Source organism: Pavona decussata, unplaced genomic scaffold, assembly GCF_977016875.1.
Source record: "Pavona decussata unplaced genomic scaffold, jaPavDecu1.1 SCAFFOLD_233, whole genome shotgun sequence".
NCBI lineage: Eukaryota > Metazoa > Cnidaria > Anthozoa > Scleractinia > Agariciidae > Pavona > Pavona decussata.
In genome coordinates this window covers 5056483-5082957 of record NW_028145638.1, presented here as the reverse complement: position 1 = coordinate 5082957, position 26475 = coordinate 5056483, and the positions used below count along the sequence as shown (strand labels likewise).

Genomic DNA, 26475 nt, shown 5'->3' with positions numbered 1-26475 from the left:
GACCTTCCGATTACTAGTTTGGATGCTCTACCACTGAGCTACACTGAGGAGACCCATGGGAGCTAAGGCCATTAAATCGTTCAACTAGAATTTCTACTAGGCAATCAGATCGAGAATATTGTTCTTCAGCCAATCAGAATGAAAGACTAAAAGCAATAGTCGGTTTGGCTTGCGCGCGTTTTCCACGCTTCGCACGATTTTGCTATGAGTTTTGATTGGTTAATAGTGTTTTTTTTGTGTGTCAGTTTTGACGGGTATGAATCTTTGTACGTGATTGCTGGTAAATCCTGTCAGTAATGAGAATGTCAAACGCTGATTAGCTTTATGCTTTACTCAGATCTTTCACTTACACTTGATTGTAATCGTGAAATATGCTGTAATTTGAAATGAGGCAGAACATGATGTAGGTACAATTTTGATGAGAGCAAAGGGAAAGGACCACTTTTTTCGGCAGTGAAAAAAAAAATTCAAATTTTCCCGGGGGAGCATGCCCCCGGACCCCCCTAGTTGGCTCACGCCTGCGCGTTCGCGTTAGCCCCCCCACTTGAAAATCCGCTCCGCGGGCCCTGAGAACCTAGAATTTTCGGGGTCAGGCTGAACAGTTTCTTATATTTTAGGGTAGTTTTTCACAATTCAGGCTGATTAGGTTCTTAATAGGTTCTTATTTTTCAGAGGTTGTCGTAGGTATGCTACTAATACAAAATGGTTTAGCGCTTGTGTTTTCAACAACAAAAATGCTTGCCTTGTTGCACTGTACCTTTATGGAAAACATATTTCTAGTGAAACTCCAAACAAATGGAAATTAAAAAAAACACATACACAATAACGTTTTGTCAGAAGTTTCTCACACAATTAAAATCCAGAATTTTGACCATCAAAATTGGAGTGATTGTTTTTGTATAAGAAGCTATTTTTCTTTGCCAGGCTGAACAGGTTCTTATATTTTTGGGTATTTAAATGCCAAATTTCAGCCTGTAGGTTCTTATATCACTAGGTTCTTATATGCGGGTTTTTACAGCATTTAGCATTCGAAAGAGCGCAGTGAACGAATACCATTGTGTCATTTACAAGAAAATAAGCGACACGCAGATTGTCCTGTGGCAACATCATCAGTCGCCGCTCGGCTGTATTTCGGTCAGTTGCCTGTTCTCGTCTGGAGGGCTGTGATAGACGGCCTTATAAACGTAGAAAATAACGTCACTTGTTTCTCGTTCGTTTTTCTATCCATGCTTCCGTATACCATGCAATCATGAGTTTTGTACATCTTGTATTCAGTCTTTTATTTCAATTTTTTCCTTCCTCCCCCCTCGACTAGCTGAATCGCAACCGGCGGGTTTGCATGTTTTAAGGGAAATATTTCAGTAAAAGTAGATCTCACCCAGTTTAGGAAATATCGCAGCCTTTGCAATCGTTAAGTAGATCACAAAGATGTTGAACACCTGCTGTTCTTTCGAATAAGAAATGAGCTTCAGTTTGTATAGCCTGTGTGGAGGGAGCGGCTGTACACAGGCTACTGTTTGTAAAGGCACGAAAAAGTAATATGTTAAGAATCATCCATTTGCGAAATCAGTACTGGCTGTGGGTCGTATATGACAAATGTCCTTCAGTAAAAGCTCTTGAGTTCTGTCTGAAACAGAATGAGCCACAATCTGCAATTACACACGTGTCGCTTGCCATCAAGTTTTAGTATTTTAGTGAAGTAGTCAGTGGTATTTTATTCACTGCTTTACACCAAAAGATATCGACGAACAGACAAAACTTTGTACTGAGGTAGGTAGGAGGGAGGGGGGTATTTTGTTGGTCGCTGCTAATATCGTACCCCAATTGGCTGAGAAGAGAAATCGGGGGAAATACAGACACACCAGAGTAACGCTTCATCCCAGCTATCCGACTTCACAAATAAGTGCCTGCAGAGACTTACCATGCAGGACCGAATGAGACTACTGAGCCAAAGAGGAATGGACGCAGCGTAGCATGCGTAGCAGTCGTTTACTTTCCAAACGAACGCAAGGAGGGAACGGAAGATTTTTTTACCTTTTCGACTTCAATACGGCTTGAAGAAGCCCGTAAAGGCGTCTGCTCTCGCAGCTACGACTTTAAGGGTCTGTGGCACTTTCGGAACGAAAACGACTTGTAGTCGTGTTAGGCGCCGCAGCGCCATTGTCCTCTGAGACATGACAAGGTAAAAACTACGTAAAATATTTAGGTATTCTGGTTGACAGTAACCTCTCCTGGCGATACGACATAGACTATATTTCATCAAAATAAGTCAAGGTGTTGGGATTATTTCGAGGCTAAGGTATTTTCTGCCTACAAGTACCCTTTTAAGAATCTTAATTGAACCTTACATCTCCTATGGATTAGCTGCCTGGGGACAAGCTGCCGCTTCTCATCTAAACAAAATTCCTCTGCTGCAAAAACAAGCCCTTCGTCTGATGTACTTTTCTGATAGTAGAACTCATGCCATCCCTCTGTTTGTCAGTTCCGGTCTTTTGTCTCTGAAATGAATATGCTCTATTTTAAACATATTGCTACTCTAATGCATGATATTTTTAGCCATTGTGCTCCTCCAAAAATCTCTGAACTGTTCACTCGTTCTGACCAGATCCATTCTCACTACACTAGATTTTCAGCGTCGGGTAATTTTCATGTTCACATTTCAAGACTCAACGAACAGCTGCTGTCCTTTTCTAGAATTGGAACGAGAATTTGGTTTAAAATTCCCTCTCAACTACGAGAGTTTCGTAAAATACTTTTCAAGGAGGCTTGCTGAGGAGGTGTATGTTGATATAAACGCTGTTATTCGTATCAATCTAATGTCACTACACTACTTAGTTAGCTTGCATTTAACTTTCTAAATAATAATTAGTCATTTAGGTGTTTTATTTATTCATTTATTTTCCTATTTAATTATTTTTCTCTTTGTTTAAGAATCATTTCTATTTTGTGCTGTTAATTTTCTGTTCCTTTTGAGCGTGTAAACAACTATCAATGCTACCCACCTCGAATAGCCCTTGCTTATTGTGGGTATCTAATATTGTAATAAGTCTTCTCTTATAATAAATTGTTGTTGTTTGTTGTTAGTGGCGACCAAAAAGAACGAATGTTTGTTTTAATTATCAACTGAGTACTTGATTTGGCCACCGTAAAGAAATTTGAGTGCTGACGTTTCGAGCGTTAGCCCTTCGTCATTGAGGATCCATCGTTTCCTTTAAAACTAAGAGATAAGGTATTTTAGTTTGAGAGCTCAAAGCTAATTAATTTTTTGTGAGTCTGTGAGTTAGACAGTTTACTTCAACCGGCCGTTTTGGAGAGAGATTGGAGAAAGATTGGGCCCAAGTTTGCCATGGTCACACTTGTCACTCTCTTGTTTCACTCTCAAAAAGCTCGTGAAATGGTAGATCAGAACTAAGTTGAGCTCTCCATGGCAGACATCACTGATGAATCCGTTGTTAGAATCGAACAGTTGTCCTCTTCATCGAATCTGGTTGACGTACACTCCTTTAAACGCCAAGAAAAGCGAGCAACCTATCCTCTTCATCCGCAATGTTCGACACCAACCTTTGATGAACACAGGCTGCTTTTCGATCGTTCCAAGAAAATTCGTTTAGTGAGCAAATACGGATCCCTAAGAGTAACAGCAAAGAATGTACCGGGGAAAACTAAACTGTACTTCAAAGATTTATTCACCACAATGATCGATCTCAACTGGCTCGGGGTTATTTCGATTTTCTGTGCTTCGTATGTGATCTCGTGGGTTGTGTTTGGTTTGCTTTGGTGGCTAATTGTTGCAATAAGAGGGCCTTCTGTTTGCATCTCCGGGGTAAGTAACTTAGAGAAAGCTTATTTCTGAGTTTGGTGAGACGTTTTGTGTGGAAAAAAACTTGGCATTCACGCTTCATTACATTGCATTGTTCATCAACTTAACATACATGAATTATGCGTGTACCACTTTCATACTACCCCGCATACAGAAACAGCAAGCAAGAATCAGAAAATGCATGCATAATTAATGTATAGGGCTGTTAGCAAATCTTTGCCAGGGTAATTTGCTTACAACTGCAAGGTGTATATTTCTGTCTTTTGTTACTTTTTAAAATGCATAGACAAAACAATATTTCATGGCGCTGAATGGTTACTGGACTTGTAATCTGGAGGTCTTGGGTTCAATGGTCGACAATCAAGAGTTTTTTCTTGGTACTACCCATTAGGCACGTGTGTCTCATCGGTAAAAAAGTTTTTCAAACAATTACTTTGAGAAAACCAAAATGCTTTTTTGTGGCACACAAATAATTTTTATTTTTTTCTTTGTTTAACTTCATTGTGCTATGCATTTTTTATTCATAACTGTGAAACTTGTATTTTGTCTTTAGTTTAAGTTGGGAACAAAGACGAATTTTTCAAAATCCAAACCACAAACAAAACTTAGGATAAAATGGTTATGAAATAACAACTATTGAAGAACTCGGTACATAACTGATCTACAGTGCATTTCGAGGGGGGGATTGGGATTGGTCATTTTTTAGGTCGTTTTTCGGTTTTGGTGCCTGTTACGATTTGCAGTTTGTGGTTTTCCTTTTTTTAACATTTGATTTTTGGTTTTTGGCTGAAATATTTATTGATTTGGTATGATTGATCATGCCAAGACTCTGCTGCCAGGGGTGTTCTCGAATAACCTCCAATCACAGATGTTATTGGTTATTATTGAAAGGAATGTTAGTTCCCGCTGAAATGTAACAAACTGTGCAATTGCATGTTAGACCATTTTACAGTCAATAAAGGTCACGCGTGACTGATTGCTGCAAGATTTCAATCAAATCTCTAAATTCATATCAAAGCTCTCAAAATTCTGGATTTCGATGGAGGTTTTTGGAGCCAAAGCTCTCTATTGCGATTTACTGGAAGATTTTTGTCAATTATCTTAATTTAAGCAAAGACTAGAAGATATGCCGGAGTCACAACCATAACATCCACAAATACCATGATGAAATTAGTATAGTTTAGTCTCTATGCTCCAGGTGTCACCAATGTGTCAGATTAATCAGGGTTACGGAAATTGGGGTGCATTAAATTTTTTGGTTTTGATTGTTTTGTGTTTGGTTTTCAGTTTTGATCGAAATATATTTACTAGGCTTTTCGGTTTTGGGTGATTTTTTGTGCAGTTTTTCAGTTTCTAACAGACCCTAATGCCCCCTCCATTTCAGATTGCTTTTTACTGTTTTAGCTCAGACTCATTGGAATTCCTTCAGGAAACATTGCTCCAATGTTTTATCCGTTGCTTTGTGCTTCGTTTGCAATAAAGAGCCTATGATTATGGGGAAGATTTCAATTTCTGTCACAAAACAAAGCTCAACGCTAACCCTGCTAACTTGAACTGCTACTAACTCAAACTATTTTTTGTTCTCCCTTGAGAGTTCTAATTAGCGGGAATTGTAATGTAGATTCAGTCAGATTCTCAGCTCTGTGAATTTGTAATATACCTGTGGATACTTGAATATTCATTTATTCATCCTTCATGGGTATATTATGAACTCACAATATGACCTGCTCCCAGTTGGCTTGACAGCTCAGTTGGTAGAGCACTGCACCTGCATTGCAATGTTCATGGGTTCAAATCCTACTCAAGCCTGAATCTTTTTCAGGCTTTGTTTTTGCAACTGCTTAATTTGTGTAAATAGCTGCAAGGGTCTCTCTGCTATTTAATCTTTCACCCACCGTTCAAATATATGTTTTACACATTGATATTCAAATTTATTATTGTTGGCACTGCTTTACCTAGGTTGATGACTGGACAACTGCTTTCCTGTTTTCAGTGGAAACTGAGCAAACCATTGGGTACGGCACACGAGCTATAACATCTAAATGTGCAGAGGGGACCATCCTAATACAGATACAGTCATTAGTTGGATTGATTTTGGATGCCTTTATGCTTGGGCTAACATTTGCCAAGCTGTCTCAACCTCGTGAACGCATGAAGACAGTGATGTTTTCAGATTATGCCGTCATTGCAGCAAGAGATGGAAAACTATGTCTGATGTTTAGAGTTGGAGATGTTCGAAAGAGCCAAATTGTCGATGCATCCGTACGAATGCAGTTGTTCAAGAAGTGGAGAACAGCAGAAGGAAGAGATATTCCTTTCTATCAGGAAGATCTAAAAGTGTGTTATGATTGGCGGAATCCTGACAACGACTTCAGGAATCAGTTGTTCTTGCTGTTACCAATGGTGATAATTCATGTAATTGATGAAAATAGCCCCTTTTATGAAATGACACCAGAGGAACTCAGAGAAGAGGACTATGAAGTGGTTGTAGTGTTGGACGGAATAGTAGAGCACACCGGAATGAACACTCAACCCAAGACATCATACACTAGTGATGAAATTTTGTGGGGATATGACTTTGAAGATGTTATTGAAAGAAAGGTTCTTGAAAATGGCAGATATTTTGTGGATTTTTCAAAGTTTAATGGCATTTGCAAAGTTGAGCTTCCTTGGTGTTCTCCTAAAGAATTTTACGACATGGCTCATTAATCTCATATAAGACTGAAAGTTTGTTAATCATCATCATCATTGCTGGGACTTTTCTGTGCCATGTGTCTAGGCCTGTCCTGATTGAATCTTTTGTGGTTCTAGCAACCTTGAACAAGTTGTGCCTTTCTGAGCAATTCTTGCGCAAAATATAGGCATACCGGTATCAAGCATGAACAAGTCAAGGATTTCATAGAAAACTTCAATTTATGCGAATTTCTTGAATGTTTATCAGCCTTTTGAACACATAGCCTGTCACTTGGCAACGTTTCCCAGGCCTATTGCAATCCTTGTCTAATATTATAACGGATAATCAGCTAAAATGTTGCACAAAACAGGCCGCCTTTGTTTCTTTAATTTGACAAACCAACTTACCTTACATTTTAAGCAACATTTAACATTTTCAGAGTTGTGGTTTATGTTGCCATGCTGAGAACAATATTTATTTTTTTATGCAGTGTGAAAAAGATTTTATTTTTAGTGATTTAATGTTGCTTTGTTTTTTTTGTTTGGTTCAAAGTTTATAAATTGTCACTTAGTCAGTGGCTTAACTTTTATTGGTTAATATCATGTAAATTTTTTGTCATTATTCTGACAGTATAAGAATGTTGTATCTATAGTTATTTATTAATAATTATTAACCAGGAAATGATAAGCGCCCAGGAGGTCCCATGAACTGTGTGTCAAAATTTATAAGAAAATTTCCCGTTTGTCAGTGGGCCCAATTACCAAAATATCTCCCAAGTACAAAAAAAGTTGTGATGTGGGTAGAAGATGAAGCTGGTTGAATTTCAACATGAATATTTATACCATGAATACCAGCAAAAAAATACATTGATACACAGCCAGTTAACACCATCGCCTGACGAACCACACCTATATTGAGCTATTATTTCAAACGACAATGACTAACACTTTTCATGACATAAGTACAGATTAAATATTCATGAACTGAACAGATTGAATTGCGGGAGGCAGGTAACCCCTTACCACAACCTCTGGATTCAATTCCCACCGAAGTCAGAGATAGTTTTCTTTATTTTCTCTGTGCCGTCTCCCATTTCCTCACTAGGGCTAACCGTAGCAATCAGTAGAAAATTCATGGGTTTACTTTAACACTTAACATAAACTGCAGGGTTAATTCTCTGATTCATTATCATATCCTTCACATAATTTCTCATAATTGCTGCAATTACCACCATAATCACAATGACTTTAATTTGAATTGCCCAATTGAATCAATACTTCTTACATTTTGCAGTAAGGCTAGGGCAACGCTAATTTAACGCGAGGATTTTGACGTCTAGCCAGTCACAAGCCAGATCACGCGGTCACGCAAATGTCACGCCAGGTAAGGTCGCGTCTTCAAAACTAGTTCCAGGCCAACCTCTTGACGTCATTTCGAGCTCAACCATCAGCTGCTTTCAGCAGCTTGCATGTGATCTTGTTATGTCTTATTCGTAATTTCATGTACAAGATATGAGTTTTGGACACTCTCGTGAGCAACTTGTGGACTCCAGGTTCACAAATCAACCTTTAGGGCAGACACCAGAGGCTTCAAAGCTCGTTAACGAGGGGACACAATTAGTTGTGAGCGACATTGCCGGACCTTCTCCACTTTGCTTCGAAAATGCTTCCGCACTCCACAAACATGTGTACAAAAACAAGGTAACAACTACAAAAGACGGTCAAAAACGTCGCTTAGTTAACAAATCTGGCGAGCTGAAAGTTCTGGCGAAAAACGTTCCGGGAAAGACTAGGTTGTATCTTGCGGATTTATTCACGACACTGATTGATCTGCGATGGAAATGGGTAATACTCATTTTCGTGTCTTCATACGTCTTCTCTTGGACGCTGTTTGGGTTCATTTGGTGGTTTATTGCATGGCTTAGAGGCTCTTCAACCTGTGTTTACAAGGTTTGTCAACGTTTTTCTGAATATTTTTGCTTTGGCATGCATCCTTTTTACATCAGCTCTACACGTGTCTTGAAAGTTCAAACTGCAAACCTGAGAATCACAGTTTCAGTTTCCGTTCTCGCAAACCAGCGAGAGACAAACAACGCGTCGAGGAAGTTCCTTTGAATATGTTCAAATTTGAGAGTTTTGAACACACGTTTTCCAAAACACGGAACTATATTGCAAGCTCTCATGATCAGCATTAAACTTCCGGCAAATTGCCCATCTCCCCCTCCCAACCCTGGAGGGCCGTTTCAGTTTATTTTTTGCCATTATTATTCTTACACATCCTTACAAGATAAATATATACTAGTGATTTCAAAATGAAAGTGGGTGCTGGCGAAGGGGGATAAAGTTGTGGGGATTTAATTAAACAGTGAATGGGTTTGGAAAAGGGGGTCGACTTTGAGGGTAGGGAGAGTAGGTTTCAGTTGGATGAGTTGTAAAAATCATGACAACAGCAAGCATTGGTTTTGAAAATGGGTCATGGCAGGTTTAGCGATTTGTATCGCACTGTTCGCTTCGACGAGCGATCGACATGTTTTCAATTCTTTTGCCTCAACGGACACACTTACGGACCGAAAGAGCATGACTCAACGGTCGAATTATCCTGCACAAACTCCACAGATTTTGAATGATTGGGCTCCACGGGCGAAGAACTCGTGTGAAAGTACAACGAGTCCTTTGATTTCACAGTTGAGTGGTTCGCGGATTTTGAATTATTAACCTCCACGGTATTTTTTCTATTTGCTATGTCTTTATTTGCTTCTGTAATCATTCATCAAGGTCACGAACGGTAAGAGATCAATTTGTGTTTGGCTGCTTTTATAGATCCACCCGTGAGAATTGAGATCACTTTCCACGGGAAAATTTTACCACGATCTTACGCACAGACGGTTTCGAGGCGCAGTTGACTTTGCCATAAAACAAATAAGTATTTCTAAATATTTTTATTTGCTAGATGTCTTCATTTGCTTGTGAATATTCATCAAGGTCAAGAAACGCCTGTCAATGATGAATCCCGTGGAAAGTGATATCTTTCTGTTCGTGACCTTGATGAATGATTACAAAAACAAACGTCAACTGCACCTCGTAACCTAGCCTCCCCCGCAGTCGTTTTTAGGGGACTTGTATTACCTCTTTCCCACTCGTAACCGAAAGCGTCTGACAGCGTGCGATTCTCAAGTACAAAGTGAGGTATGTATCCCAGATTATATGTCAGCCATGTGATTTGCGCATGACTGTCGTCTCAACCATCCCGGATAATACTCTACTGCGCAAGCTTCGAGTCTTTTTTTTTTTGAAGAACTTTATTTCACTACATAAATACTTATTACACTTTTCAAATAGTTAAAGAAAAGAAAAAAAGAAAATAATAATAATACAACAACTACAATGCTACTATTATTACAAAGTTGTGATAATATATTACCGTATTACAATTCTTAGCCTGCGAGCAAGCTCTCTAGCTTGGGGGTGGGGGGCTTGCTCGCAGGCTATACTATTCTATATGACAGAAGTTTATTTTAAACGCAGATACTAAACACACGTACACACAAAATCAAACTGCATAAGCCGTTGCATTAGCGCGGCAGCTATTACTTAAGAAATTAGCTGAAGCTAATGTAGGTAAAAGAAGGAGCATATTGTTTTTCGACAGCTAAAATTAACTTTGAAATTTTTCAATGCGGTATTTAAATTTAATTTTTTTTATAAAGTCGGAGAGAAGCAATGCTTCTTCGTTAAGTTTCCTGGTGTATATATGTCGCTTGATGAATAAGAGTGTGTAATTAAATTTCTTTAATAATGGCATGGAGTTATTAAAGAAAGCTTCGAGTCTTACATCCGACAAAATTTTAGATTTTTTCCCCTATTGACAAGAATAGTGTGCTGTCTCGCTAACGCTCGCCAGCAATTAAAATATAAAAGATAAATAAACAACAAAAGAGAGAGAAACATATGGTGAGGATGCCCATAGAGAAACCATTGGGGCTTATACGAGCTACAGGCTCCTCAAAAAAATTACAACTTTGACATCAGGATTTGAAATTAGGGTGGCAGGGTGTGTGTGTGTGGGGGGGGGGGGGGGGGAGGGGGAAGGCACCTCAGTATGTTTTGGGTATTGCTGCCCAGGGCCTGGTTGTTTGAAAGTCCATTAACACTAATCCACAATTAAAAATTTTTAGCAGTTAACAAAGTCAAAACTGAGGGACAAAAATCTTTTTGAACCATCTTTGTTGATTAAAAACAAAATGTACAGAGAAGTATGTTTGACCATAATGTTATGATAATGTCTCAAACAGGTTGACAACTGGTCATCAGCATTTCTGTTTTCTGTGGAGACTCAAGAGACCATTGGATATGGAGATAAATATATTACGACAAAGTGTCCCGAGGCCGTGATAATTCTGCAGATGCAGACTCTCGTTGGGTTACTTATAGATGCATTCATGCTAGGCTTGACATTTGCAAAGTTATCAAGGCCGCGAGAGCGCATGAGGACAGTGATGTTTTCAAAGTATGCAGTCGTTGCTCCAAGGGATGGAAAAGTGTGCCTGATGTTTAGAGTTGGAGATATCAGAAAGAGCCAGATTGTTGATGCATCGGTGCGAATGCAGTTGTTCCAGACCTGGGTTACTAGGGAAGGAAAGGAAATCCCCTTTTACCAGGAAGATCTCAAAGTTTGTTATGACTGGCGTAACCCTGACAATGATTTCAGGAATCAACTGTTCTTGATGTTGCCAATGGTGATCATTCATGTGATCGATGAGCAGAGTCCCTTTTATGACTTCACACCAGAAAAACTTCAAGAGACAGAATTTGAAATTGTTGCTGTGCTTGATGGTGTGGTTGAGGCGACTGGGCTTAATACACAGCCCAAGAACTCCTATTTAAACAGTGAAATTTTGTGGGGTTTTGACTTTTGTAACACCATGGAGAAATCTCAGTTCGATGATAGCGGTTACTATCATGTAGATTACTCCAGACTGAATGATGTCCATGTTGTGGAAATGCCAAGGTGCTCTCCACGAGAGTATTACAGACGACAACAGCAAGTAGAAAGCTAGAGACTGAGATGTCATTCAGATATTCTTTTGCCTGCCTATAAGACCAGAGAGCAAGCTGATACCAGTTTTGTTGAAATCGCAATAAGATATTGAAGCCTGCACCATTTAAATGAGAATTATTTTTGTGTTTAGTCGGTGTGATTTGCCCTCAGGGAATCAAATTGATGCAGAATAATTTGGATATTTTCTGGAACTGCACAATTTGAGATTTTGAGTGTATTTAAACGACTTTAAGGTAACACTTAAGTTAATGCAGCAAAAAATTGTATTAACAAGTAATGAAAAAGAAAAACCACTGCTCATCGAGTGTGACATGTCTGCCATTGCCTTCCACAGTGGGGAAATGAACTTGCCAACACGTGTTAGTCACCAATTATTTTTCGTTTTTCGACATTGATGTAGGAGGTCTCTCATTAGCTCATCATTGTGTATCATTGAAGCCTTTCTTGAGCGGCACTATCAACATCCATATTCTCCTTATGTACTGCATATTTTGCTGATGGTGCCACATGGAGAATTTCTTAAAACATCAGGACCTGTATTATTGGTGATTGTCACATTTTTTTCTCATTTCTCCAACGTAACTATGGGCTGAAAGTCCCTTGTCAGAAATACAGAAACGGGGCTGCTCTTTGTCAGAAATTTTGTAAGAAACCCTTTTAACCTTGCTTTGTGGTTGTGGTTAGAATTCATTTTCACCCAAATACAGGACCTCCTATGTTGAGAGAAGCCTCCTGACTAAATATTATTATTATTATTATTATTATTATTATTATTACTTACAAGAAGAGCCTTTTTCTATTTAAGTGTCTTGCTCTGCTCAACACTGGACATTGTTTTTTGATGAGAGTTATTATTTTATAGTATGGCAGCCCTATTTAAATGCATTGGAATGACTTTGAAATAAAATCAGAATCGTTTGTTAAATATCTTGAAGGTTAGTTGCCAACAGCATGGTACTGAGCTGTGTTGTTTGTTTGGAGCTATCTTACTTGGTGGGTAAAATGGTAGGTTAAAGTCGCACTTTGAACCTAAGTGGCCCACACAGCCCGAGCTTATCCCGGTTTCTGCAGCATGAAGCAACTAGGAGCATAGCTACTCCCCCCTGGATGGGATGCTAGACCATCACAGGACACTCGGCATGAAGTGACTAGGAGGGTTTCTACTCCACCCCCCCCCCTCCCCCCAGAGGGGATGCTAGTCAATTGCAAGGTTGCCCCCAGCAGTATGTCCCTGGTACCCATTTATACACTGGAGTGAAGGGAGAGAATGTGGAGTAAATATTCTTGTCTAGGGAAACAACTCAGAAATGAAGAGGCTTAACTACAGAATATCCTACCACTTCAAAGTTATACCTCTAAAACAGTGGCTACGTGGCTACTCGGCTGCCGGCGACATCAATAAAATACCTCTAAAATAATGCCTACCTAGCCACTTAGCCCGGTAGCCACGTGACCCTGTATTCTCGGTTTTCACTGTCACGCCATTGAAAAAAAAAAAATCGAAAACATTCCATGAATGAAGTCAAGAAATTGACATGGTATAGAGGATAAATAAATAAGGCATCTGTCCAAGTGTCAGGTCTGTGCGGCATTCCGTACTCGAGTTATTTGACAAAATGTTCCACATAAATTTATAGAGCTTAGTATGGAGACGCCATGTTTTGTGTCCCTCTGAGGGGCACAAACATGGCGGCCGGAAATACGAAAAAACATCTGGAGTTCACTTTTGCCAGAAAAGAGGTTTGTTTGCCCTTGTGAATTTTCGAATATTTAGATTAATATTTCTCCGCAAACTTGAATTGTTTAGAATGCTGAAAATCACCCGGAGAGTCATTTTTAAGATACGGAAAAGCTCTGTCACGGCCGTCCTCCTTATGTCACGCACGATGGAAACTCGGAAATTGAAAGTGTTCTATTTTCAAAAGGAAGCACGACATCGAGCTAAGAAATTGTGAACAGACATATTTTTAGGTAATCTTTCCTTGAATGAAGGTAAAAATTTTGTAGGCCTCCCAGTTTTGAATTCTAGAATTTGGTGACGTCACGTGAAATCCGAGAATACCTTGTAACTTGCATGCAGCAAACAACACGGAGAATGTGTTTTATACCTTGTTCTTTAAGAGTGTAGGCCATACCCCCGAAGCCACGTAGCCATTAAACACACGAGTGAGTGTGTAGCCATGAATCCAAGTCAGTTTTTTTAGGGGTACAGCTTTGAAGTGGCCGGGTATTTTGCAGTCAAGCCTCGAACCACCGACCCTCCGATCGTCCAATGGGAATTCCGATGCTCTAACCACTACACCAGCACGCGCCTCCTCTAACTTGGGCAGAGACATGAGGCCGTTGACCTCGTACCTGTTTCCTGGTGATGCTCATATTGATTTTCAGAGCCTGAACTAAGCATATTATGCTTAGTTCAGGCTCAAAACGTGAAAAAAGTATGAACATTCATTTTCGTTTCAGATCCGGACGCAAAATTAGACTTTCTTATTTAAAAAAAAAAAATAATAATGTAATACATTTTGGAAAACTTCCTAATGGTTTCCGTTAAACCCTTTAATCCCTAATATCAAATAACAAATTCCCCTATCTTGTCCCCATATTTTTCTATAAACGTTCTGTGGAAAACTATCAAGAAAATTCACCTTGGGTGATCATATCCTTAATTCCATGACCTCAGGGGTGGAAAGCATTGGTATTACAAGGAGAAATTTGTTGCTGATCGCTGTTAGGGCTTAACTGTATCGGAGCCCACAGAATATAAAGCGACCTTCCGTGATAAAGCAGCCTCGCTTCTGAGTGATTTCCCAGATCCGAGTTTCTTTCAGCCATTTTTTTTTTTTCGTGTCACGCTTTGGTTTTCATACAAAAGTAAACGTCCGGTTCTTGATCAAAATGCAGCGTCCAATCGACAGTAATTTTTTCTTAAGGAAGTGGTGAGTAAATATTGTTGATACGTAGTTTCAGTTTTTCTCTTGTCGTAAAATGTAACGGTTTTGGGTTCACTTTTGTAGCGCGGTTACTTCCAGTCCAAACACAGACGTCTTCACTGACCAGGGGCCACAGGAGGATTGCGCTTGTCTTTGATAGCTAATTTCGAGACAGTAGAAACTCCAGCCGCGTTTATATAACCAAATCTTGTTAACGATCAAATGAAGTACAGTTACAATGTTACAAGGCAATATTACTCAAAAGTTTCCTTATTTTCGCACAAACCCAAGTACCCAACATTGGTTTTGAAATGATTCAGAAAATTGGAATTGGTTACATTTTGTCAGTTCCGACACAACGTGTCCACATAATCGCCAGCAAGTATAGTTAATGTGTGAAGTATTGACACAGGTATCCCAAGCTGTATGAGCTAAAAAATAAAGACCTTTGTTTTGCCCTTTGTAATTTGAGTGTCACGATGATCTGAGTGTTACGCAATGGCGTAAATTATAAGGGTTTGTATGGGAATTTACGAACGTGTTTTGGAATCGAAAATAAATGGCATGAATTGAAAAAAAAAAAAGGCTTTCCTTATCTCCTCGGTAACTTGCCAGTGTTTTTGTGCCGTATTTTGGCCATTTCAGCGCGAATTAGTGGGTTTTAGGTTTGCTGATTTCCCATACAAACCCTTGTAATTTACGCCATTGCGTAACACTCAGATCATCGTGACACTCAAATTACAAAAACAAAGGTCTTTATTTTAACGCTCATACAGCTTGGGATACCTGTGGTATTGAAACTATCAATAAACAAAACGATCGAAAATTCCTTCCTTTTTTGCCGGGTGTGGGTAGAGGCAACAACAACAACAATAACTTTATTTGTGTCAAAGTACTGGCAAGAGCGTGGAGACCCTTGATAGCGTTATTAGATTTTTCACATCTTGTGCCGGTTTGAATAACTTGTTTCACATACATCCAAATAATGCTAAAATGAGATATACACACTCTTTATTTTATTTCTACGTTGAGGCTGAGATTTAACTAAAATTTAAGAACATACTAAGAACATTACCCAGGCTGAGAGTCAGTTAAGAACATTTTTATTTTGACCAAATGTTTTTTTAAAAAATGAACTGTAAATACGGATAAAATAACACAGGTAAAACTTCAGTCTATATTATCCAATTAACCCAAATAGCTGAGGTGTATTGGTCACGTCCGCATGGATTTATTGAAATACTAGAACAGATAATTAAGAACATCTTAAGAACTTTTCAGGCTCAAATTACCAAAAATAATAAGAACGTTCAGCCTCAGCCTCAAGATTATACGTTCTTATAAAAAAGAGTGTAGCCCAGTCTAATATCAAGATGGAGATTTTCGTACCTTTACGGCTTCCGAAAATATTAAGAGTAATACGCACGTTATTGTTTTTGTTACTTTTGCCTATGTTATTATGGTATCTAATTGTCCTGTTTTAAACAATAACGTCTTTTGCCATCGGAGTCAGTTTCTAAAAAACATTCGTTTCTACTCCACACCGCGAACCCAGCACCACAGTTTCAGTTTAGAAACTTAAAGCCCCTTATCAGTTTCTAAATACGAAACAAAGACAGCAGGGAATATTTATAATAATAATTACAATATAATAATAATATACTAAGTGAATCTGCCATATTTTCACATAGGATCACTGTAATGACCTGTTATATCAAAGAAACAAAGTAAGTTTCTAAATACCCTTACCCCTATTCATGCCTATTAATCGAATTTCGCCGATGAACTGATTGAAAAGAAGTGCAGTGCTGCGAGGTGAAAATCACGAGGCAATCAAATGTCCGGGGGTAAGCTATTAAGTAAGCTATAGTTGTGTTAGTTGTTCTAGGCGCTGCTATCTTATATTGAGTCTCGGGCTATTTTTCTGTGAAACCTAAACAAACGCGAAATTCCATTCAATGATAAACTCTCCCTAAACAAGCCCTCCCCAAAGATAAGCCTCAAAATAAACAAAATATCGAAACAATATAATCTGGAATTTCAGTCACGGAAAGACGAAAAATCTTCCGTCTCAGTTTTTCCGCTAGTTTTGTATTTCCTACGTAGAGGAAACAAGGAGGGTATTTGACTGGGAAAAACTTTTCATCGCGTTTAACGTTACGCAAAATAAGACTTCCTGTAAAGATAGTGAAATATATAGCTCACGAGCGTGATCTCGCGCGAATCTATCGCGCGTTCCTCTCGTGTGGTATCCCGCGAACACGCGCGATTTAATTATTGCGATCGCAGTCATGTCTAGCAGCTGAATAAATTGTAGACGATATAATTACCCAAATTCAAAGCAGCTGAGGTCGTTTAATTTGCCGCCAACTTTGCCGAGTTACTGATCAAACTTCATGGCAGCTATTAAAATAGGACAGTTCATGTCTTGGTGATACAGATGACTAATTGCTTGGCATGTTTTCAAAGTTTCTCTGGCAACCAAGTTCGCTTTACTACCGGAAATAGCAACGCAGCCAATACGCGGTTGAGTCATGCTTGATTTCAATCGTTCGAAGATGGCTCGCGCCGGCATTTAGGAAAACAGAAAGTCTCAAAAGAGGAAAACCCGTGGTTCAGAAATTAAAAATCCAATCAGCAGTTCACAGCAGTCAGTAATGACTAGTTTCATCCCCACAAACTAGCAATGTTGGGAACCTTCAAGGTTCGTGAGTGCAGCGAGGTACAACCTTCAATACCCTTTCGAGAACCGTAGAGGAAGTTTTATGGCGATCGAAACTGTTTATAAAAACCAAACTTTCGAACTTGCTAGAAATTGTTAACAAAACAGCTCATCAATTTGTATGTTTACAAACACACTTCCATGGCGTGAACATTGGCCCCACGGCATTGCATCATTAAAGATATTGCTTTTTGATTTTTATCACGCAAATTAAAAATGTTTTAGTTGTCAAACACCGCTTTTATAAGAAGCATAGCGTGACGCATGATTATAACATGCACAAACTCATTTCTCGTGAGTCGACACGCACAGTCCTTTCAGCAACTCTATTAATAATAATTTCTTGTACCTAAACTTCGGAACGAAGGTTCTCATGATAGCATTATTGCCGATTGCCCCAGGCTTTTTACAGAAATCACGGATGAGTTTATTTTAACAAACAATGGTGAACAATATCTAGACCAGAAAAAATGACAAACAAGTTCTTCATTATCGCGTTTGGTATGCATATATAAACGACTTCTATACCATGACAACGATGTTGCCCAAGGATTTGCTTCAACAAATATCTAGGATTAACATTGTAACAGATACAAACAAATTAGGACTTTTACAAGAAAGGGAACTTGTTTTTGGGATAAGTACGATAAGTTTACCAGAGGCTTCGCACAAATTTTTATGCAAATTTGCAATAGTTTTCGCCCACGGATAGGAATGCTCTCGATAAAGTACAAGTTTGCGAAATAGTTTATTATAAACACAACCACATTTGACCGTTTTTAGAAAACAATTTAATAGCAAAAACGTGGTATATTAAACGCACATATAAACTTTGCACAACAAATTGAACAGGTGATTGCATAACGTTGTATTAACAGAAAGGAATGGCCAACCGTTATTTTGACAGTGCAATAAAGCGTGTTAAAACAAACAAGTTTACCCAGCCGTTGTCAGTAAAACCTTGCAAAATCAAGATAAAATGCAATAAATTTTTGATTTGTGGTGCCTTAATGCCAAGGTGTTTTGACTAGAAGTGGGTGCAATATACTCTTTGTTATTTTGAATACACGATTAGCTGTCAATACACATAATTGGGTAGCGACAAAAATAAAAGGCCGCGTACCATGGGGTGATTTAAGGCAGAAAAAAAACAACAGTCTTTATGTGAAAGGGAATGAATTGTTTGGTGAACAAAACAATTTAACAAAAACAAATCTTTGAGGCCACCATTTGATAGTATTTTGATAGTTTTTTAACGAGTTGAGTGGCTGTGGTGAATAAAAACAGCACAATTGTTAATTGTTTTTGTCAAAGAAAAAGTTGTGATGGCGTCTGAACAAAACTAACTTATAATTTGGTGACGGCGTCTTTGTCAACTTCGCCGTTCGGAATTAACGTGACCCCGCTGCGAACGAATTGCTGGGGGACATCTGCTAGGTCACGATCAATTTGTTCCTCCATTTCCTGCTGTTGGGAATTTTCTTGCCCGCTTTCGCTTTCGCTTTTTTGTTCGTAATATTCCCGCGCGCTTATTCGCGGGAAGTTTTTTACGGCGTTTGTCTCGTGAAGTCGTGAGATGTCAATGTTGTAGCGTCCATCGGACATACTGCTCATGACGTCCGCAAATAAATGCCCCCAGTGAATTTCATCACTCAAATACGAAGTTCTCGCTTGCGTAGTCATTCCCGTCGATTCAACAATTCCTTCTAAAATAACAACAATTTCAAACTCAGCGACAAGGAGTTCGTTGGGCGAATATTCGAAGAACGGGCTGTTTTCGTTGATTTCGTGATGAACAATCGCTGGCGTGAACAGGAAGATTTTTTCCCCGTCGTCATCTTCATCGTAACCTACTTCTAATGGCTGTCTGTAGCAGTCAATATGTTCACCCTCTTTCGTGACATGTTTGCGGACGAGAAAAACGCGAATGTGTGACTCTATGAGTTGCCGTCTTCTCAAGTCCGCGACACGAAACATCAGATAAAGTTTTCCGTTCCGTGGGCCAACGACGGCATGTCGTGAAAACATTACCGTTGAAGTCCGTTTGTGTGGACGCGAAACTTTAGCAAATATCAGTCCTAGCATTGTTGAAGAGATTAACAAACCAATGATACATTGAATTATCAGGCAAACGACTCCTTCCGGACAATTTGGTGTTATTTGCCGGCCCCCATAGCCAATCGTAGTTTGTGTTTCTAACGAGAACAGAAATGCCGATGTCCACGAAGAAACTTTTTCAATGCACTCTACGCCATGCCTGATGCGATAACTGTAAATCCCCCACCAGATGGAACCAAACACTAACCAACTAAGCACAAAAGCCAGGGAAAAAACCACGAAAACGTATCTCCATTGAGCTTCGATCAAAGTTGTGAAATGGTCGGCCAAATAGTACAGCTGTCCGCGACCAGGAACATTCATATAACGAACGTGAATTTTCCCATTCTTATTCACAAGCCGTTGTCGCTTCATCTTTCTTGAAACTGCTCTGCCATTTCGCTGTCTAGGGCCTTTTTCTTCCCTAGTCGGCGATAAAGGACCGTCTAATTCTATTTCCATAACGGCACGTTTAACTCTGTTCAGAACACGACAGCAGTTTAGAGAACTCGAAATTTGTTTGAGATCATCCACCTTGACTCTTTGACTCCTCGAAGTTAATACAGTACTGATAAGGAAGCAATTACCTCTCGATGATATCGCTTTGGCTTGTTTTTCCACTTGTGGTGTCAGTATATACGATGCAGTGCCTAGAAATGGTCACAAATTCGACGAAACTTGTAAAGTATTCGAGAGTACGAACCTCAAGAGCTGACAAGTTGACACGCTTGACCGCGTCTGTCGTTGGTGCCAGAAAGTGTACATTCGATGCGATGATTGGTTCGAAAAATGGGCAATTCACGCTTCGCCGAAAAATACACAAAGCTGGCCCTATCTGCATAAATATGTCCACTTCTGAAACACTGTTTATTTTCGTCTTGTAGCTAGGTCAATATCTGGAGACAACACGCTATTACTGAGCAATTTCCTTTGAATGAGTTCTGCCGTTTACTGTTTACGTAATTTCCGCGAACGTGATTAGAGACACAAATTTGTAAAATCGAAAAAACCCAGAGAGAAACTGAAAAACGTCCCTCGTGGAATAACAAATTATATGGCGTTTTGTTTTGAACGTGGTTTTGTTTAATTAGCACCAAATAAACTGGTACCTGATCTTTCAGTACCTCCCTTGTTGACAACAGGTCAAAGAGCGTGAGAGTGCTCGCGCTCGAGGTGTTCTGCATCACGCCGCGCGCGTCAACGAGTGCATCGCGCGCGCTTACCACTTAGCTTGCTTCATGTTCACGTTTATCATTCCACACTTTTGTTTGCCATTGGTCACGCGAATTTCACTCCTCAGTCAACTTAGCTCTCATGATTGGTGCACATTTTATGCAACAATTTGTGAAATCGCGGAGAATATCGCCTGATGCTTGGCGGACGAGGCCGTAGGCCGAGTTGGCTGAAATCAGGGGATATTGGTTTATTATTCAACACATTTATATCAAAGCACAGTTTTATTGCAAAAAAGTTGGCGACGACCTTCCTACTTGTGTTCCTCTTCTTCTTCTTCTTCTTCTTCTTCTTCTTCTTCTTCTTCTTCTTCTTCTTCTTCTTCTTCTTCTTCTTCTTCTTCTTCTTCTTCTTCTACTTCTTCTTCTTCTTCTAGTTATTGGTATTGTTATTATCATGGTCATTCATGATATCCTGTCTTAATTAGTGGTAATAATAATAGTAATAATAACAATAACAATAACAATAACAATAACAATAACAATAACAATAACAGAAAAACTAACGCGGAGAGATTTCGACGTTTCGATGACATCCTGTCATCATTATCAAGAAAATGAAGAAAATTTACATAAACAACAAAAGTCAATCTTATACGTAATAACAATAACAATAATAGTAATAATAATTATAATAATAGTAATAATAATAGTAATAGTAATAATAATAATAATAATAATAATAATAATAATAATAATAATAATAATGACCCTTCTACTCTGCAAAAACATTGAATTGGGCTAACGAGGTCTGTTCTTATCCTCACACAACCTTTGATAGTTAAAGCTTGAACATCATCTAGATTAGGAGCCCATCCAGATTAAGACTGCAAGCATTGTGGTATTGGTAGTTGATTTTTCCATCCCGGTCGAACCTCTCTTCCGATGCATGTTCATATCTTATGAACGTGTGTAAACGCGCGTCCACTTGAATCACATCTACCACGCGCGCGCAGTGTCTCGCGTAATTTGAAAAGCCACTCTCTTGGTCACCGATCAAAATGCCCAGCTGTCATAGCTATCGCACGGAAACCGGAATTTCAAATGGAAATGCCATTTTTTTACATCAGCAGTAGCGGAAAAATTCCTATTGCGGTGGTATTTTTAATTTTTCCGCATTTCTTCTCTTCTATTTAACACGAACATGGTTTTAGCCAATCATAATTTTTAAGTTATCAATATGCGTACGTGAGGTTTCTAGGGAGAAATATGTCGCAAGAAAAACAAGACCATCGCAGTTATGAGCCTTCAACGTCAATCACCAGGATAGTTGTTTTCATTTTACTGAATATCTGCTTTCACATGTACACGCACCGCGCGTGGATGCAAGAGGCGTTTTTTCGCGCGCGAAGGAACCCCAATGCGACTTGTGTTTGGATGCTGAGCCATTTCTGATCAATTTTTGCTGCATTTATCTGTCGTTTTTGATTTTAAGCCTTTTCGGATGTCAGAGTTCATCGATGTCACTAGACTGCGTCGTCATTCTTCCTTTCATAAGTCGGGAATGATCGCTAACCGCAACAAAAATTATGACAAAACCGGACTGAATAGAAACGCTAACTCTACTTCCGGTTTATCCCAAACTGATCCACAAACAATCCGGAATATCATCAAACTTGTTTTCATCATAGGCAACACTGAAACCCCTTTAATTTGACCACCTGAGATTTTCATGACATTTAAAAATCAGGCTTGCTCGATGCTAGCACACTCAAGGAGTCTGAAAATGGAAAAAACTTACGGAGACCGGATATTTTTTCCAAATACAGTTGAACCTGTATTATGTGCCTTAATCACTGGGTCCCAACGAGTTGTACTATTATTTTTTTGAATGGTCACTTTGTAAAAGGAAACCACTAAAATATAGCAACGAATTAAGCCTGCCAGGTCAAGCTGCATTTCTAACGACCTGTAACACTGACTTTAGGATCAGTTGGCGTTAGTGTTTCATCAGTCCATTTTTGTGCTATGCTATCCTTTGTTTAGCCTGCGAACGCAGAAGTATTTCCGGTTGTCGAGATTCTCTCCGCCGAACTGACAATCTCGTACCCAAAGTCCTCAGGCTCTTTGGCCAGCGGTTAGTCGCCAGGGGCCCGTTTCTCGAAAGTCCCGGTAACTTACCGGGCCCGATAAGTGGCCCGTTAAGTCCCCGATAAGTTTACGGGTGTTTCTCGAAACTCCCGTTATTTACGATCCCGGTAAATTTCCCGGTAACTTGCCCGGTAATTTACGGGAGGTCATGACCACCCGTAAACTTACCGGGAAATCGCAAATGTTGCAACACTAAACAAAATGGCGGCCGAAGGCGGACTTTTTTGTCTCGGTCTTGTCAAAGACGACTAATTCTGGCCGACATGGCTGACTGTGAAGTCATAGAAAGATTCAGGCTTTTGCGAGCGACAATCGAGTGGCTCGTGAATGAACTTGGAGACGAATTGCGGAAAAATAAAGCGAGAAGCTGCCCGCTGGCTCCGGAAGCAAACGTGAATACAGGCGTAGTACTATTATTGTTGTTGTTGCTGTAAGTGTTGTTTTAGATGTTTGAAAAGTTCTTAGGGTGTTTGCATATGGGTGCTATATAAATTTGAAATTATTACTATTTTATTGTTATAAATTATCAACCAACGGCGGAAGAAAAAATAAATATTTTGTCATGTAAACACGGCTCACTCACCGCACATTATTACTTCGAAATGGCTTCCTTTTTAGCATAAAATGGGTTCCTGTCATGCAAAACTAATCCTGCCGTAAGCGATATTGTTTGCTTTCTTGTAATGTGCAGAATTTTCATAAGAAAGAGGAAGTTAGAAATCTGACATGCTGCACTGAGATAAATGTAAACACAACCATTGATATAAACAGAGCGATCGCGATGAGAGTCGAATTGTGCGCCGTCCCCGAAATACACAAATACAGTGTTTGCTGCATTAACTAGAGGGATAAAGAATAAGAAGCTTACACACGATAGATAAACGAGAATAAAGAACTTAAAAATCGTTCCACTTTTCGCAAAATAGTTTCAGTCGCATTTCAATTGATCGAGCCTTCTGGTATTATGCAAAAGCCGATTTCGGATCGGTAAAAATAGTGATTGATGTCTGCCGGAGAAGACGATCCGGCAAATCACGCCAGTTGAACTATAGCTATTCAATTTTAAAACTTGTATAAGATCCTTCCTTATTCCCAATATTCTCTATACTAAGGCTGCTAAAAGTAAATTTGTATCAGTACGAACTGTTGAAATAGGACATCACGCAGACACTGTTTCCGCGGCGATCGCCAAAGCTTGCTTAGCTTCATCTCTTCTACAACTTTGAAGGAATTACATACTGACCCTGACTATTAGTTTGATGCTCACAACAAGAATTCATGATGATAACATTCATAATCCTTTTCAGATTCTATTTCGCATCAGGGAGTTTTCTGAAAGTAATTGCCGATACCATGCATGATGCAAAATAGTGATCTCTCTTGGTTGCTCCCCTTTGATGAAACGAAAAAGTTAAACTTAGAACGTATTGTATTGTCCTTCAAAAAGCATGAAGACAATCCTGTCTCATCCATAACCGTGCTTTTGTCAAATGAATCGAATGGATTGGTGTAGTCCTAAGTCGTTCTCCTTCTCTTGCGAACGAGCGTGAAGCGCGCAAGAGCCTGGCAATGGCTTCTATTTTACCGGGCCCGGAAATTACCGGGAAAGTTTACGGGTGCTTCGAGAAACGCATTATCGGGCCCGGTAAAGTTTCCCGATAACGGCCCCGATAAGTTAACGGGCCCGGAAGTTACCGGGACTTTTGAGAAACGGGCCCCAGGAGAGACTCTGGTAGCCTGCGTAGCAGTCGTTTCCGTTTCCTTCAAGCCAAGCGGGGTAAGCGCGCGAGGGCATTGGGATAAAAAGGAGCAAAAAAGTAGGAGCGGGGGGGAGGGGCGGGGAAGGAAAGGAAACGCCTGCCGCTGAGCCCAGACATTTTACCGAACGCCGTTCGTCAGCGAACGGGAGGAAATGATGTATTACCATTGGTCAATCGTCTGTCAATCAAACTCATAGACTAAAACGACATCCGGTTAACCGTTTATCAAAGATGAAAATACTGTACTTGCCGAGGCGGAAAAGAACTCTCGAGTGTCCTTTCGATTTCGAGTTGGCTTTGCCTTGGAAACGACGGAACTACTTTCGCAGGGAGATACGTAACGTTAATTCAGTTGAAACCGGAGCGAATGTCCATTTACCTCAAGCAAAATCAAGAATTCCCGGTCACGCTCAAAATATAGTTCGACATAGTTTTCATTGCGCTTTGGTTTGTTGGTAGGTATTATCGTCTCAACAAACATGGTGTCGTTTGTTTTTCGAAATCCCGCCGGAATTTTTAAAAATTTAAGAAAATTTGTTCTGTCTGTCGGCGGTCTCAAAGACACGACAATCTGAAAGCTTGTTTTATTTCACGCTACGCGAAATACAATTAATTTTATCCTGGAAACGCGAGGAAGTATTTAGCCATATGGGACAAGCTCATTCTGTCTGTAATTCTAGCAAATGAGTTGATATTCTAAAACATTAGTAAAATTTGTCTTGGGTAATTTTATCTACGCTTTGTTTGAGCGACGTAAAGTGCGAGAAAATCTTCTAAAATATAGTCGACTACCGATAACTCGAACCTCGCGCTAACTCGAACCAATTTTCCTTTCCTTTCAGGTAATTTTCTTCATAATTTCACCCTCGATAACTCGAACTCCCGATAACTCGAACCTTTTTCAATTTCCCTTGAAGGTTCGAGTTATCGGGAGTCGACTGGCTGCAACTTGAAGTAAACAAGTTGCCCGCCGCGATTCTGTTTTCGCTGATTGGTTCTCATGTGACATTTGACGTGACAGTGTAGGCCCCAAGGGAGCGAAGCCATTTGGGGGCGTTCGGTAAAATGTCTGGGCTCAGCGGCAGGCGTTTCCTTTCCTTCCCCGCCCCTTCCCCCCGCTCCTACTTTTTTGCTCCTTTTTATCCCGATGCCCTCGCGCGCTTACCCCGCTTGGCTTGAAGGAAACGGAAACGACTGCTACGCAGGCTAAGACTCTGGGGACATCGAATTTTATTACCGCAGGATTTCTGCGGTAAAACAATGGAAACCGTTACGGAACAGCCAATCAAACAATTTGAATTTTTTCGATGTCCCCAGAGTCTTCCCGGCGTTGCCCCGCTGACCAAAAAGCCTGAAGACTCTGGGTACGAGATTGCCGAACTGAGAGAATCTCGACAACCGGAAATACGTCTACGTTCGCAGGCTATCCTTTGTTATACCATTTTATCGTTGCAGTTTCTTAAGCAAGTGATTTTGTGAGCGCCTTAATGTATAAATTGTACATTAAATTACCAAATGTGAAATGAAATGGCGTTTTTATTGTGTTTGAGATGTGTTCTGTAAAACCTGTATTAAGGGGTCACCCGTTTGTCAGAACTGGCAGCCAGACCGGTCAGTTCATAAACGTAATGTACTAATTTGAAGGATAAGTTTTATCCTAGTCCTTCGAATTTCTTCAAAATAGTGCGTACCAATTTCGGGAGTGATTATTTTTCAAGATTTTGCAGCACCATCCCTTCAAAATGATGCATTTGATTTCAGTACAAACTAGCTTGTCTCACCGGCCAGTTCTGGCAAATGGAAAGCACTCTTAGCCATTCCCGAGAGTGACTGCTTAATACAGGTTTGACTGTATAAATGAAGCATGCACGCCATAACCAGTACAGAAAAAAAGTCAAATAAGCTGAAAAAAAGATTTCGTTTCCACAGTGCACAGAGAGTATCACGGTACTGTAAGTTTGGTTTGCAGTAAACGAGCTACATTCACATACATACTTTTCTTGACAACTATTATTGTTGGGACGGGATTCGGTGGAGAGATTTTAGAAATAATGATAATGACGATGATTACAATCAGCAGGTTGGATATAT

At 39.7% G+C, this 26475-nt stretch overlaps 3 protein-coding genes across 3 annotated transcripts; 2 read left to right on the top strand and 1 right to left on the bottom strand.

The window, feature by feature from the left end:
* Positions 1–3372: 3372 nt before the first annotated feature.
* Positions 3373–7010, top strand: LOC146458552 (G protein-activated inward rectifier potassium channel 4-like). The gene is made up of 2 exons (XM_085090670.1): positions 3373–3823; positions 5780–7010. Exons 1-2 carry the CDS (start codon positions 3425–3427, stop codon positions 6527–6529), a joined length of 1149 nt encoding a protein of 382 aa, XP_084946796.1. The 5' UTR covers positions 3373–3424; the 3' UTR covers positions 6530–7010.
* Positions 7011–7905: 895 nt separating this feature from the next.
* LOC146458551 (G protein-activated inward rectifier potassium channel 3-like) lies at positions 7906–12477 on the top strand. Its single transcript, XM_085090669.1, has 2 exons — positions 7906–8443; positions 10786–12477. The coding sequence occupies exons 1-2, from the start codon at positions 8006–8008 to the stop codon at positions 11548–11550; spliced, it is 1203 nt and encodes a 400-aa protein (XP_084946795.1). The 5' UTR covers positions 7906–8005; the 3' UTR covers positions 11551–12477.
* Positions 12478–17972: 5495 nt separating this feature from the next.
* On the bottom strand, positions 17973–20356 carry LOC146458550 (G protein-activated inward rectifier potassium channel 3-like). The gene has a single exon (XM_085090810.1). The coding sequence runs from the start codon at positions 19761–19763 to the stop codon at positions 18552–18554; it is 1212 nt and encodes a 403-aa protein (XP_084946936.1). The 5' UTR covers positions 19764–20356; the 3' UTR covers positions 17973–18551.
* Between the last annotated feature and the right edge of the window lie 6119 nt (positions 20357–26475).

Excerpts from the sequence above, each read along its gene's own strand:
- LOC146458552 (XM_085090670.1), top strand. The coding sequence starts at position 3,425 with ATGGCAGACATCACTGATGAATCCGTTGTTAGAATCGAACAGTTGTCC. Across the intron at positions 3,824-5,779 it reads CTTCTGTTTGCATCTCCGGG|GTTGATGACTGGACAACTGC; the intron begins GTAAGTAACTTA and ends TGCTTTACCTAG.
- LOC146458551 (XM_085090669.1), top strand. The coding sequence starts at position 8,006 with ATGAGTTTTGGACACTCTCGTGAGCAACTTGTGGACTCCAGGTTCACA. Across the intron at positions 8,444-10,785 it reads CTTCAACCTGTGTTTACAAG|GTTGACAACTGGTCATCAGC; the intron begins GTTTGTCAACGT and ends TGTCTCAAACAG.
- LOC146458550 (XM_085090810.1), bottom strand. The coding sequence starts at position 19,763 with ATGGAAATAGAATTAGACGGTCCTTTATCGCCGACTAGGGAAGAAAAA.